General features: G+C 40.5%; 2 protein-coding genes across 4 annotated transcripts in view; both read left to right on the forward strand.

Annotated features, from left to right (window-relative positions):
- Positions 1-13,301, forward strand: part of rpl17 (ribosomal protein L17) — a 324,928-nt gene that overhangs the window by 244,902 nt on the left and 66,725 nt on the right. The window lies entirely within an intron of this gene.
- On the forward strand, positions 1,032-8,153 carry crkl (v-crk avian sarcoma virus CT10 oncogene homolog-like). Its single transcript, XM_072662269.1, has 3 exons — positions 1,032-2,239; positions 2,998-3,469; positions 6,267-8,153. The coding sequence occupies exons 1-3, from the start codon at positions 1,929-1,931 to the stop codon at positions 6,399-6,401; spliced, it is 918 nt and encodes a 305-aa protein (XP_072518370.1). The 5' UTR covers positions 1,032-1,928; the 3' UTR covers positions 6,402-8,153.

The raw sequence follows: 13,301 nt of genomic DNA on the forward strand, positions 1-13,301 counted from the left end.
AACCGAAAGCTCCTAGCTGTGATACTTGCCAAAGTGGGTGTTATAGGTACTGACCATTCCGGGTGTCCAAACCTTTTTTTTGGGGCCATTCTATTTTTTGTTCTGTAAAACTGTAAAATATGGAGAAATATTTTATATTTTAATATTTTAAAATGTTTTTAAAAATGTGTCATTTTGAACTTTGTGCCTTTTGAAAACCAGGTCATCTTTCACTCACTTAGCTATACGCCATATCAGAAATCTTGCCCAGGGGTTTGTAAACATTTGCATGTCATTGGATATGTCTTTGCTGTTGACAAATAACATGGTATATTACCCATATCTCCAGATAATTGATTGGAAAGATTGCTGCCATGAAATAGATGTTTAGATCTGACTGATATTTGGTGATGACTCCAGAGGAGCAGAACAGGATGATACGAACATCTGCATTTATAAAATGGTACATTAAAGGGTTAAAGGGTGTATATGTAGATGCAATCTGAATCTTTATATGAGGAACATCACAGCAGCATTATGTTAAACATATTAATGGATTATTTATATCATAAAATATTAATGAGATTTTTTCTATTAGGTTCAATATGAATATTGGGTGAAAATATGGATTAATATAGAGAGACATATATATATATATATATATATATAGTACTAAAGAGATATTTCTGCTAGTAATATTAAAGATCCTTTTGTAGGTCAAATGCTCTCTAATATTCTCAGGCTGTCCAGTTGAGGTTGGAAGGCCATTACTGGCATCTGAGACGTTAACAGGCTTTAAAGTTGAGTCAAGGCCTGGATCAGCACCAGTGTGTATTTCCTGTGACCCATAAGCATTTATCAGTGATGGTGCTAATCTTCTCCCCCATCATCATCATCATCACCACCACCACCACCACCACAGCTACACTAGCAGGGTGATTTAGGGAGGAGTGCTGCGCCTCACATGCACTTTTTTTTTTTCTCTCGTTTTGAAGCAGCAGAGAGGCGAGAGGGAGCGCGCGCGCAGACCCGCCCTCTAGACGCCATTTCTCCACCTCACTATCTGGTGGGCTGACGAGAGAGGGCTGAAGCCGCCCGATACTACCAGGGGAAACTACATTTGACGGAGCAAATCGCATTCAGGTCGTTTTGCCGGGGTCTCAAAGACGTGCGTGAGCTACGGGGGATACTTTTACGCGTGAAAACTTTTGCTATTTTACGGAACATCTTCTTGAAGTTGGGGATCCGTTTGTGTGTGTGTGTGAAGACGTGTTGCAGGCCGCCATTTTTGTTACAGCTAGCTAACGTTACTGAAGTCTGTCGGGAGCCTCGATTAGCCGAGCTAGCCGGAGCATAGGCGCAAGGAAGCACTGTTTCTGGGGGGCTTTTCTGTCTGAAATATCCGCAAAGGCTAATTAATGGAAGCGTCTACCTTGCGTCCTTCAGTATGGTGATATAGAGGGGTTTATTCGCTTACTATGGCGAGCTTTTCTCTATCGTGAGCTGACAGTCCTGAGACGGCTAGCTGGCTAATATTGTTCACACACTAGCTGGCTAGCTGCTACTTTTCGCGGAAGAGGGAACGGAAAAAAGGGGAACTTTAATGGGTATTTTCTTGATTTGTGTCACCAACGCTTCAGAGGCCTATTTTTGACTTTTAACCGAGGCGAAGCGCACAGCTAGCTAGTGCTTTTTGTGGGTGTGAAAAACACAGCAATGGTAGTGCAACTACTAAGTTGGTTCATGCCAGTCGCAGCCTGTCTGTGAAACGTCAGGTTGCGGTTCAGCTTTGAGTGGCTGGCTAGCTAACGTTATCAGCTCCTATTTACAGTCTGTACAGGCTTTCGTGGCGATATTGTGTCGCTTTGTTAATTTATTCTATAATAATAATATATTCGTATACACCGTTTTTTGTTAGTACCTTCAGATCTATTTATTTCAGAGGAGACATGTCGTCGGCGCGGTTCGATTCCTCGGACCGAAACAGCTGGTATTTCGGGTCGCTTTCGAGGCAGGAGGCGCAGAGTAGGTTACAGGGACAGAGACATGGCATATTTTTGGTTCGCGATTCGTCCACCTGTCCTGGAGACTACGTGCTGTCGGTGTCTGAAAACTCCAAAGTCTCGCACTATATCATCAACTCTTTGCCAAGCAAGAGGTTCAAGATAGGCGACCAGGAGTTTGAACATCTGCCCGCGCTTTTGGAGTTCTACAAGATTCATTACCTGGACACGACTACCTTGATAGAGCCTGCACCTAGGTAAGCACCTTGCATGGGGGTTGCTGTAGTCTGCACTTTCTGGATGGGAAGAGAATGATCATTCTGCTTAAGTGTGGAGGATTTTTGGATTTCAGACTTTGGGAAGCGGTGGGTATTGTGTGCCCTGCTTTTTGTGCCTTGTAGGAACACGTTTGCACTTGTCAGTTGAGTCCTCGACATGTATGAATTAGCACTGGGCTTCATGGGCAGAACCTGTGTCATTCACAAGCTTAGGTGGATTCATTCATTATAGGATCAGTTGGCACTGATGTGGACATTATTTGCATTTGTTAATCCACCAGCACACTGATTTTTCACTGCTGCAGTCACATGGCACATGACAGGAACGCCTGCGATTTGTGATGTGTGGTTAATTACATATCTGTAATTTCTGTGTATATAATGAGCGTTCATTGTTATTTACTTACTGTGCTACTTTCTAGTTGGTATTATTGTAGAAAGTAGTACAACACCGTCAGTATGATTGTTTGCGCTATTTGTTTTTGGTGCAGCATGAAAATCGAGCCTTGGTCTGCCACATAGATGGTGGTGTTACCCATTATACTACCCTATATCAACCACTTGATGACCTACACATGTCATAACCACTCATCATTGTTAATCTTTAAAGTAGGCTCAATTTATTTTGGTGATGGTGCTAAACACCGCACCTATGCGTTTCCTGTGTGCCAAGGTTAAATTGTTTTATGGCCCCATAACTCAGTGTCTGTTTGTGAGCATTATCTCTGTTTCAACAGGTACCCCAACACAGCTCTAACCAGTGGTCCTATTCAGACAATTGGTGGACCTGGTGATGAGAATTTGGAGTATGTGCGGACTCTTTATGACTTCACTGGCAGCGATGCAGAGGACCTCCCTTTCAAGAAGGGGGAGATCCTGATTATCTTGGACAAGCCTGAGGAGCAGTGGTGGAGCGCCAAGAGCAAGGAGGGGCGTGTTGGTATGATCCCTGTACCCTATGTCGAAAAGCTGGTCAGGCCATCGCCACATCCAGGGCAGCCAGGCCACGGTTCTCGCAACTCTAACAGCTATGGTATTCCAGAGCCTGCACATGCCTATGCTCAGCCTCAAACACCATCACCGCTGCCCCCTGGTACACCTGGTGCTGTCATCAACCCGCTGCCGTCCATGCAGAATGGGCCCGTCATGGCCAGAGCTATCCAGAAACGGGTGCCCTGTGCTTATGACAAGACCGCCTTAGCACTAGAGGTAGGTCTGTTACCGGATATTCCTTACAAATAACATTTCAGAACATCTAAGGTGGTGATTATAATTTAAGGTGTCTTTTGTCTTTTCAGTTCTCAATATGTTGTCTAAAAGTGACTGTAATCTAAAGGGAAGTTAAAGCGTTATTTTAAACAGGAGATAGGATCTGAGACTTCGATGTCTGAATGTAACATAACAGTTGAAACCTAATGTTGCATTGCACAGTGCCTTGACAGCTGCTTTTAAAGACACTAAATTCTCTAGTGATTTTTTTTATTATTTTTTTTAAACTAAATAAATTAAATCCTGCAGACTGAAAGTTGTATTCACACTAGTCCTGAAGGCTGATTGCTTTTTGGTAATTTTGCTGGAATTAAAAATGTGTTATTTTTTTTTTTTTTTTATGTACAGGTCCAAGGTCATTTGGCTGCTTTTTATGCTTAGATTTGTTAACAAAGCTTGGCTGTGGTTGCCTCCAAAGCTAGCATATTTTGGGATTTGTTGCCTTCTGTATGTAATCGGAAAACTATATGTAATAAACATATTACAAGTATAATGCAACAGGAATAGCATCCACATCCTTTATTTCGGCAAGTGCTGCCTCATGCATAGGGTTCTTATTACTCTACTGTGGATGTCCAGCTCTGCTGGATCATAAAGTTGCTCTATGTAAGGAAGAGGTTTCCCTACTGTGCAGTCCCTTATTTCAGGACGACACACACATTACATATCCGTCTATGTGAATGTGACCTAATAGTCTCTTAGAAAAGTGAATGCAGTTCTTGTGTATGTCACATAAGCATGCTACAAATGTCAGGAAGTCTGCAGCTTTTCTGACACTGATGACAAGCAGCAAGAAGCTGTGTGGCATGTCAAGCTTAGAAATTCTCAACCTTATGCAAATGTGTTATGATGCAGTGAAGTGACTATAAGCCAATCAAGAAAATTCCCTGGTCTGGTCACATCAGTGGTGTTCCTGCTTCCTCTATCTAGACTCTCGCTGTCTGTTTGGTTCTCTCAAACAATAGCTAGGTAGTGATCGTCTAGTGACCTTGTGCGCTTGACAGAACTATGTTAGGTTGTTTAAATGAATTGCTAACTTCTGAAAATACAACCAGAAATTCAGTTGACTTAATTTTTATTGTTCTAAGTCAGTATGTAGTTCTCCAAAGTTCTCATAGAGCATGGGATATTTTTTCAGTCATGAAAGAGGTGTTGCTCTACTGCCCTATGAAGTTGAGAACTTGTTGGCTCCAGCTCAGAGTGGAATTCCATTCCTTCTACCTGGCTGTCATTCGACCTGGCAAGTTCCAGCACCCTTGTTGCTGTTTTTCAACTCTGTCAGAAAAGTAGGCTTATTTCAGTTCATACCAACATGAGGAAGTGATGAATTAAGTGGGGAAAAAAATCATTATTGCTGCAAGTGTGTTGCTGTCTGGACTTGGCCAGAAGTGGTCGTAGAGTTGCATAACAGCAGACTTATCGTTATACTAGGGCTTTGATAAATAGTAAAAAAAAGAAAAATTATAAGGATAAAATACACACTGGAAAAAAACGTTATTACCGTTATTAAGTATTCTTGCTTCAATAAATTAATCAGCACACTTCTTGGTCTGTCCAGTCACCCAAAGTAACTATTAATATTTATTTATTTATTTTATTTTTTTTAAATTACTATTTGGATTGATCTGAGAGATAGAAAATAATGCTTCCTGTTGTTTCAGCTTTATGTTGCTTTGCTTATCAAAAACAGTGAGCAAGTAGTTTATGGCTCCTCTTTTATGACAAGCTAGTTACTGTACTGTTCCTTCAAAGACCACAAAATATCAGTATTTTGTATTAGTGATAAGAGAAATGCCATAGCTGTAGTGTTCTGAAGCCATCTGAAAGAAAACTGTAGACAGGTTTGCACAATAACTACTAGCTAAAGCTGACTGTCTGTCTGATGATGAAAAATGGCCATGAGGGTGATGGCCATATGTTTGTTGTGTTTTAAAATAATTATAAATGTCTATTTTTAACAAATTAAGCTTCAGACAAAATACTTAAGACAAAATAAGTTCATTCAGCTCTCTCTAATGCTCGCACTCTCTCTCATGCTCACACTCTCTCTCTCTTTGTCTGAGTGTGTGGAAAGCAGGATGCACGCCAGTGTACCATGGTCTAAAGCAGAAAGCTTGAAATTAGAACAACTATTTTTGGATCTGTTTGCTTCAAGAAGGCTGTCTCTTCTGGGTTATCTCTTGAACCAGGTGTTATAAGTGAAATATGTTGTTTCTGTGTAACAAAGTATATTGAATATTATTATATTTAGCCATCATAGTAAAACCAGTTTTCTCTGTGTGTTACTGCAGTACATGTGTGAATTGATCAAAACATATCAACACCTGTAGACTAAAAATTGTGTATTTCTCATCACACCTTTCAACCATTCTTTACTTGTCCTTCCAGAGAATTTAGATTCCCAGATTTGTATCCTGAACTGTGTATATTTAGGCTAAAACTGTCTCTGTGGGTTGTGTCTTTATTGTACAGATTGGGATCGATTACAGAATGACCTGAGAGGTTGTAGAAGCTTCTGTGATGATTTGAAGCTTAGTAACCAGTGGATTGTTTCCTAAACCATGTCTTAGAATATTTTGTCTCGCTAACAATATTTAATATTTCATCCCATTTTAACAAAATGTAAAAATCTATTTTTTCTATTTTTAGTTTCTATTGTTATGAATAAATGGAGCAACTCTAGATTTGTTTCATTGAATTTGTGATTAAAGTACCTTATCTTGTCCTGTTTCTACAGGTGGGCGACATTGTGAAAGTGACACGGATGAACATCAGTGGTCAGTGGGAAGGCGAAGTAAATGGACGGAGAGGCTTGTTCCCCTTCACCCATGTGAAAATATTGGATTCCCAAAACCCAGATGAGAGTGAATGACCTGGGTCTTGTTCTGTCAGCGCTCTCTCAACCTGCTGGCTGCCCTACGTCACCACCTAAATCGCGCTTGCCTGCTTGAGGCTCTGCCACAGCGTGTCTCTCGAGCAAACCATTTGCGCGGCTTTTGACTGTTTACAGCTCCAAACTCAAACAGTTCTTAATCTCTTTCCCTGGTTACAGGCGAATCAGTATTTTTGTCTGCCCTAAATGTCCTATTATTTCCATGCTGTCGGCCATCTGTCCCTGTGCCAAGGTGGGATGTGAGTGCTGTGGCTCACTCTGTGACGCCTAGTCTTTCTTGCCTTTTTTTTTTTGTTTTTGTTTTTTTTAATAATTGAACTTTTTTGAAAGCTAGCTTTGACTGTTTGCAAGCCAAACTCATTTCAGACATTTAAGAGTGAAATGTTTTGAAAAAGAAAGGGAATAGAAAATTTTCAAAGAGAGGAGCAGACGATTAAACCTTATGGAGGAACTGTGTTTTTGCCAACCCTTTACCTGTGTGGTGTAGCATACATTGACCCCCCCCCCCCTGCCCCCTCCACTCCACTCTGTACACAGAGTAGCATGTTTGTGAACAGCTCTGACCAGGCTGAGGTTTCTGTCTTGCAGTGACGGGTTCCTTTTGATTAAAACATGAATTCGTTATCATTCATCTTTGTGTGTCAGAAGCAGTCTAGTTGCAGACTTCAGTGGTCCTTTGTTCTCTGACAAGTAGAGTATGTGAAACTAGTCTACAGTTGTAGCCTTTTCGTTTGTGCCATAATAACACAAGATGTGTAAATATCAGGTGTAGTGTAAGTTGATGGTTGTGGCTTGGAGGCTTTAACTTTAGAATGGTGAAGGGCTTAGCTGAGAGGCTTTTTTTGAGTGTAGTCACGAAAGCCTGGTGACCCGAGAGTAGGTTTGGAATATTATGATGAAATTGTCCACCTAAACTATGCCTTTCATACAAGCAGGAACATTCGCACAAGCAATCATGAGGTAGTATATGCACCCTTTGAAGATTGGATTTGGTGTTTGAAGAACACTGCTTTCTGCCTTGCCTTTTTCTCTACTACTTTCCCCACTGTCAGAAGAGGTTAGTATTACCTGCTTTGTCATCAGCTGATCTTGCACATCAGTTGTTCTCTGGTAAAAGATAAGTAAAGAAACAGTACTTTCTCATTTGTAAATTTTTAATTTAGCCTAGTAACGATAGCATTCAGCCCTGGGTTTTGTTCTTTTGCAGCAAGCCGTTGAATCAAGCATTTACTGTGTGTTTAAAATAAACATGTAAAAAAAAAAATTAACGGAAGGTGATTTTTTAAAAAGGGATAAAATGCCTGCTGGTGGCCTCTGTGCATGACCTCCTGGCCAAGAGGTTTCCTCCCTCTTAGGTCCAATGCTGCTTTTTGTCATCTTGTTTTCCTCTCAACTTTGAACTTATTTTTTAATTACATCAGTGAAATAAATCTATCTGTGTCCCTTTTAGGCTAATCTTTACCAAGCAATACCCCAGTTGTTTCAGAAGTGCTCAAATAATTTAAGTTTTCAAAAATGTCTTTTTCTTTTTCTAATGACATTAGCAGTATTACTGTGTTATTGTTTCACATTAGTAAGTCTCCACATGGTCTCCTTAGTTCAGAATGAAAACTTGTGCCTTTTTATTTTCTTATACCATTTACATGTTAATATTGCCCATGGTTAACACCCGTGCTGGTATGACCCATCATGTACAGAGTGAGTAAATAAAATTTACGTTTACTTCTCTTATCTGCCTGTGATCCGCTTCTTATGAACAAAGATCGTAGATTACAGACAGAGCTCCCTCCTGATCTCATAGTCTTGAGAGGCATGTTTTGAACATGCAAAGCAGCAGTCATTGACACATTATTGATCTTCACAAGATGTTTGAATGTATCACTGTCAGAGGAACTATGTTTGCAGACAGAGTTTTGGATCTGGAACAAGAGGACAGTTATTCAATCTCTGGATTTTTATTAGCACTGCTTGTGATGGTGGCTGTGCCCTGGAGAAAGGAAGTAATTAGAGTATCTTAATGAAGTGCTAAGAAAAGAAACCTATGCTCTGGTGACCTCGAGAAACTTCTCAAGGAGAGGGTTTGCTTCGTTTTCAGCCCATTATTTCAGTAAAGTTGTATTGGTCTTTGTTTAGGCGAACTTGCATACTGAGGCAGATAATAGTCAAAGTTGTGCACATTTAAATTTGTTTTCTTTACAAGTGTGTTTAAGCTGAGGACGTGGCTGAGCTGAGCCTCTTTTCACCAGTATTATTCCCAGAGCGATTTGTGTGAGGTTTTTCTGGAGGGGCTGTTTGGGAGTCAAAGCAGTGCTTGTGTTCCCTTCACTGCTGGCATGGACATGTTATGGCAGTGTGCCTTAACTATTTTGGAGAACTTTGTGTAGCAACTGGTGACAGAAAGGGAGCGTACATAGGCAGGTCTATGCACTGCCTTCTGCGAGACACACTATCACTTAACCATTAAGTTTACCTCTTGTGCCCCTCACTCTCCTAACACCCACCACCACCCCAAAAAAAAGCACTGTTTAATGTACCACAGGGGGAGTAGGGGTGGGTAACATGGTGACAGTGTAATACCACATTTTTGCAATATTTACTGAGATGTTAAACCTCAAAAAAAATGTTGGGCGTAAGAAACACTGAATTGCTATTCCGTGTTTGTTGAATTCACAATGCTAATATGATAGTAAATCCAGTTAAACATGCAATTATGCTGTCTCTGCAATGAAACAATGAATGCAGTTTGCCCGTGCTCTATAATACCAGTGATGTGCACAAAATGCTCAGAAGCCCATACTGTAATAGCTCATCACTCTAACAATAAAATACTGTACAGTTATCCACTCCTAAGTTGTTTCGTAATTCCCAAAGGTTATTGTTAATTCTGTGTTCGATTAAAGGCACAGGCTTGCTCTCCTGAGCAAGTTAGCGTGCAGACATGGGTGCACGTATGGGCTACAGATGGTCTCGTTGCTTGGATGATTTGCACAAACAGGTGCAGATAGGCATGACAGCATCCGACAGTGGGGCTGTGAATGTGGCTGCTGTCTTGCAGGCTGATGTGCACTGCACTAGAGGGGCTAAAAATAATACCAATTGCACGACTGTCACTCAGCCTTTCAGCCTTTATCTTTTCTATTTTGTGGAAAAGTAAGTTGTGACATTCAAGGGGCTGCTGTTTCATGTCTCTGAAGGGGTGTTTTTGCAGGCACAACAAATCGATTGAAATATGAGGCTAGGGCTGTACTGTGGTGAATTGGAAATGGTGTGTTCTGTATTTGGGAAAATTGCATTTGATTAGGATACAACTATGAACAAACTACAGTCAGTTAAAAGCTTGTGCACAGAAACAAATGATTTACGATGAGTTTTATTGCACAAGAGTGAAGGACTAAAGGCTGTGCTGGTGTTGTTTTCACAATGGTTTCACACTGGCTGGTCAAGTGAGCTGCACACTGATGCACCACAAGTTTTCTCGGAAGTTCTGAGGGGGCGTAACTCAAAGGCTGTAAATAAAGACGTTTCAGGTTGCCTACAGAGGGCACCCTTCTGCTCAGTGTGCTTCAGACACTTGCTTGAAACATCCAGCCTCCCATCAGTTTAATTTATTATATTATACCTGGTAGAGTACTGTGGGAAGCTAGGAAGTACTGTATAACAGTGCTTTGAGGTCAGATAACATCTCTTTTCTCAACAGGAAAAAGCCATTTTAGATACATCCTCACTACAACAGAGGCCTTCCGAACAACTAGCTTCTGAACACTTAAAGTGTTGATTAAACATAATGTCTACATTTGTAGATGTTTAACCAGTGAGATATTTAAGCTCACCTGTCCCATCCTGTCATTTATTTCACCTACGGACAAGTAGATACTTGTCCAAACAGAATGAACAAGGATTAAGCTTGTCGTTTCCCATCCCTTCTTCTCACCCTCACTCCGTTTGGAGTAATCTCCCCATTTGGCTAATAGCACCACCCAGCATTCAGCCTAAATTTCCTGAGCCCACCTCACCCCATCTCCTTACCCACACTTTGTTGATTGGTTGATAGTAGTAGAAGTGTTGGGCAACAACTGCAGTGAGGGACTGTTCCTTAGCTCTAGACTTAACTGGAGAGTGGATATGCCATTAGGTACTGTACTCTCTCCTGCCATAACTGTATTTACACACCACAGAAAGGGCCCTGTCTTCATTAGGCAAACCTCAAAAGCCTGAATTATCGGTTCTGCATGTCTAAACTCGAACATGTTACCAAAAGCTCATGAATAAAAAGGTTGGGTTAAAAAATAAGAGGGGTTGTTAATTATTTAGGGTCCTCTTTGCAAATAGCCGTCTCATATATTTAAACAACTATTTGTTGTAGGGAAGGCTGGAAAAAAGACTAGATATAGAAAAGGGTTTTGTTTGTGAGAATTATTAAAGCTTAAAAAAAGACAATGCATTGCATGGGCTTTCCAAACTGATGATCCTGTAACTTTTCTAACTTAACACAGTCTATATGTGATTGCTCCAGATTGTATTACATCCAACTGCACATTTTCAGAGCACCTTGATTGAATACCCAAATTTACCAAATACGTGTGCTGAGGTTGCCAGGACTAATACCTCTCTACCTCTCTATGTTGTTCCTCCAACGCTCTTATTGCTGTAGTAATGTTTTTCCATCCACATTAGACTCAATAGGTTATTGCTCAGGAGAGCATAGGTCTTAGTTAAGGCCTTCATCACAGTACATGTTGACATGAGTCAATACTGGGCTTTTTGCAGCCCATTACTAGCAGACCCTGAGGCTCATTCTACTGCCATGGATTACACCCTATAGTGAAGGGAAGGGATGGCTGGTGCATTTTTCTATACAGCAACCTCTGCACATTCTGAGCACTTTGGAATAATCTATGAATATTTGGCTATTAATGCACACTAGATTATACTTTGTCTTCCTCCGATCTGCTTCTTCTTTGCTTGATCCCATAGACCAGAATTTTTATTTATTTATTTATTTTTTAATAAATGCAGAATGATTGGGCTTTCAGTTTATTTTGCTAAGCGTACTGCATCAGCAAACACAATAGTATACCATGATTAATGAATAAAATGCAGACATAATTGTTACTTACCGATTTGAAAAAATAAATAACAATATATAAAAAATGAAATTAAAAGAAAATAATATTTTAAAAGGAAAAATATATCAGAATAAATATTACTAAACTCTACACTGTGCTTCAGTATAACCACAAATAAAGTTAAAACCACTCTGTTTTTACACACCCTTTCCTTTTTGCACCCCTCAGGACCACCCTAGATCATTCTCTGTCCAGCAGTCCACAGCACTGCTGTGTGTGATCCACTCTAACCAGCGCAACACACACTACTAACACACCACCACCATGTTGCTTCCACTGTAGTGCTGAGAATGACCCACCACCCAAATAATACATGCTCTGTGGTGTTCCTGTGGGGTCCTGACCATTGAAGAACAGGGTGAAAGGAGGCTAACAAAGTATGCAGAGAAACAGACAGACTACAGTCTGTAATTATAGACCTACAAAGGGCTCCTGTATGGTCAGAGAGGAGCTGATATAATGGACAATTAGTGTAGAAACAAGCATGATGGCTAGTTGGTGTGTTAAGTTGGTCATATTGTCATATTTGTTCTGAGCCATCTGGCAGCAGTGTGCTTATATTTAGCCTGTTCAATTAGTTGTGATGAACCTGTGCCACACATAAGCAAGGTAATGTTGGGAGAGCATATGCTTCAGTTGAATCTAAGCACTGGAAATGTCCAGTTGCATGTTATCACCACTTCTTGAGTGTTACTCCTCCCACTCTTACAAATTAATGTGTATATATTGGTCAGGAACTAGCTCTCCAAACGTGTCTTATTGTTCGGATCATCTTAACCAGTAAAGTGTTCAGTGTTAAGTGCTTGCTAGACCATTTAAGAATCATCTTAATGCCAAGAAGCTTTTCCAGAAACTCAGCCCAGTGTGGTGCCTTATCATAAACTATCTGATACACATATTTTACTTTATTTTTTATTATTATTTTGCTGTATCACAGGTAAAATATGTATGGAGGTGAAATAATGTATTGTTGGTGGATTTAATGTCCTTAGGGAGTTGTGTAATGGGTATCTTGATCTCAATGGGAATGTGGTGTTTTTGGGCCTTTTCAGAATCTTCATGTCCCATTTACAAACCTTAGCAATTAAACATTTACATTGACATATGCTGCTGCCGTCTGCTGTGGAAATGAGGCCATGGAGTGTTAGTATGGTTCTTGCCTGCTCGCCGTGGGATCTAGGGCAGTACAGGGCTTTGAATCAGTCTCGAGAGAGCTCACTCATCTCTGGGTGCCACTCAGCCTCAGTATGTTGGCGTCACTCTCGCCTCAAAAGAAGGAATCAAAGTAGGAATTGGGTTAAGATATGCTACCTTGTTTCCAAATGTTCAGAGCACTGCTCCAGACAGCATACATTTACTGTTCTTTAGATTTTGATGATCAGTATGATACAACCAAGATGATACTGGGAATATACTTTTATAAATCAATTCATTCAAAAATCTTACAAGCTGGGCGTGTCTTTGAACCCTTTGTGGGTGGCTCTTGGGCTGACTCTTGGCTAACTTAAACACTGCTAAACTATGACCAGTAGACCAGACCCATGTCCTCAGTAAAACAAGTCCCAGCCACAATTAACAATTACCCGCCAACGTGAGAGTCATAATTTTACCTCTTATTTAGGATCTAACACCAATCTCCTAATTACTGCAACACTGAAGCCTTTTTCGTTCACACTTACCCTTTTCTACCTCCCAGCTTGTGTAAGATATTTTTGAGTATGGCAGTCATATACACCAAATACAAGTTATTTAT

Source organism: Salminus brasiliensis, chromosome 18, assembly GCF_030463535.1.
Source record: "Salminus brasiliensis chromosome 18, fSalBra1.hap2, whole genome shotgun sequence".
Classification (NCBI taxonomy): Eukaryota; Metazoa; Chordata; class Actinopteri; order Characiformes; family Bryconidae; genus Salminus; species Salminus brasiliensis.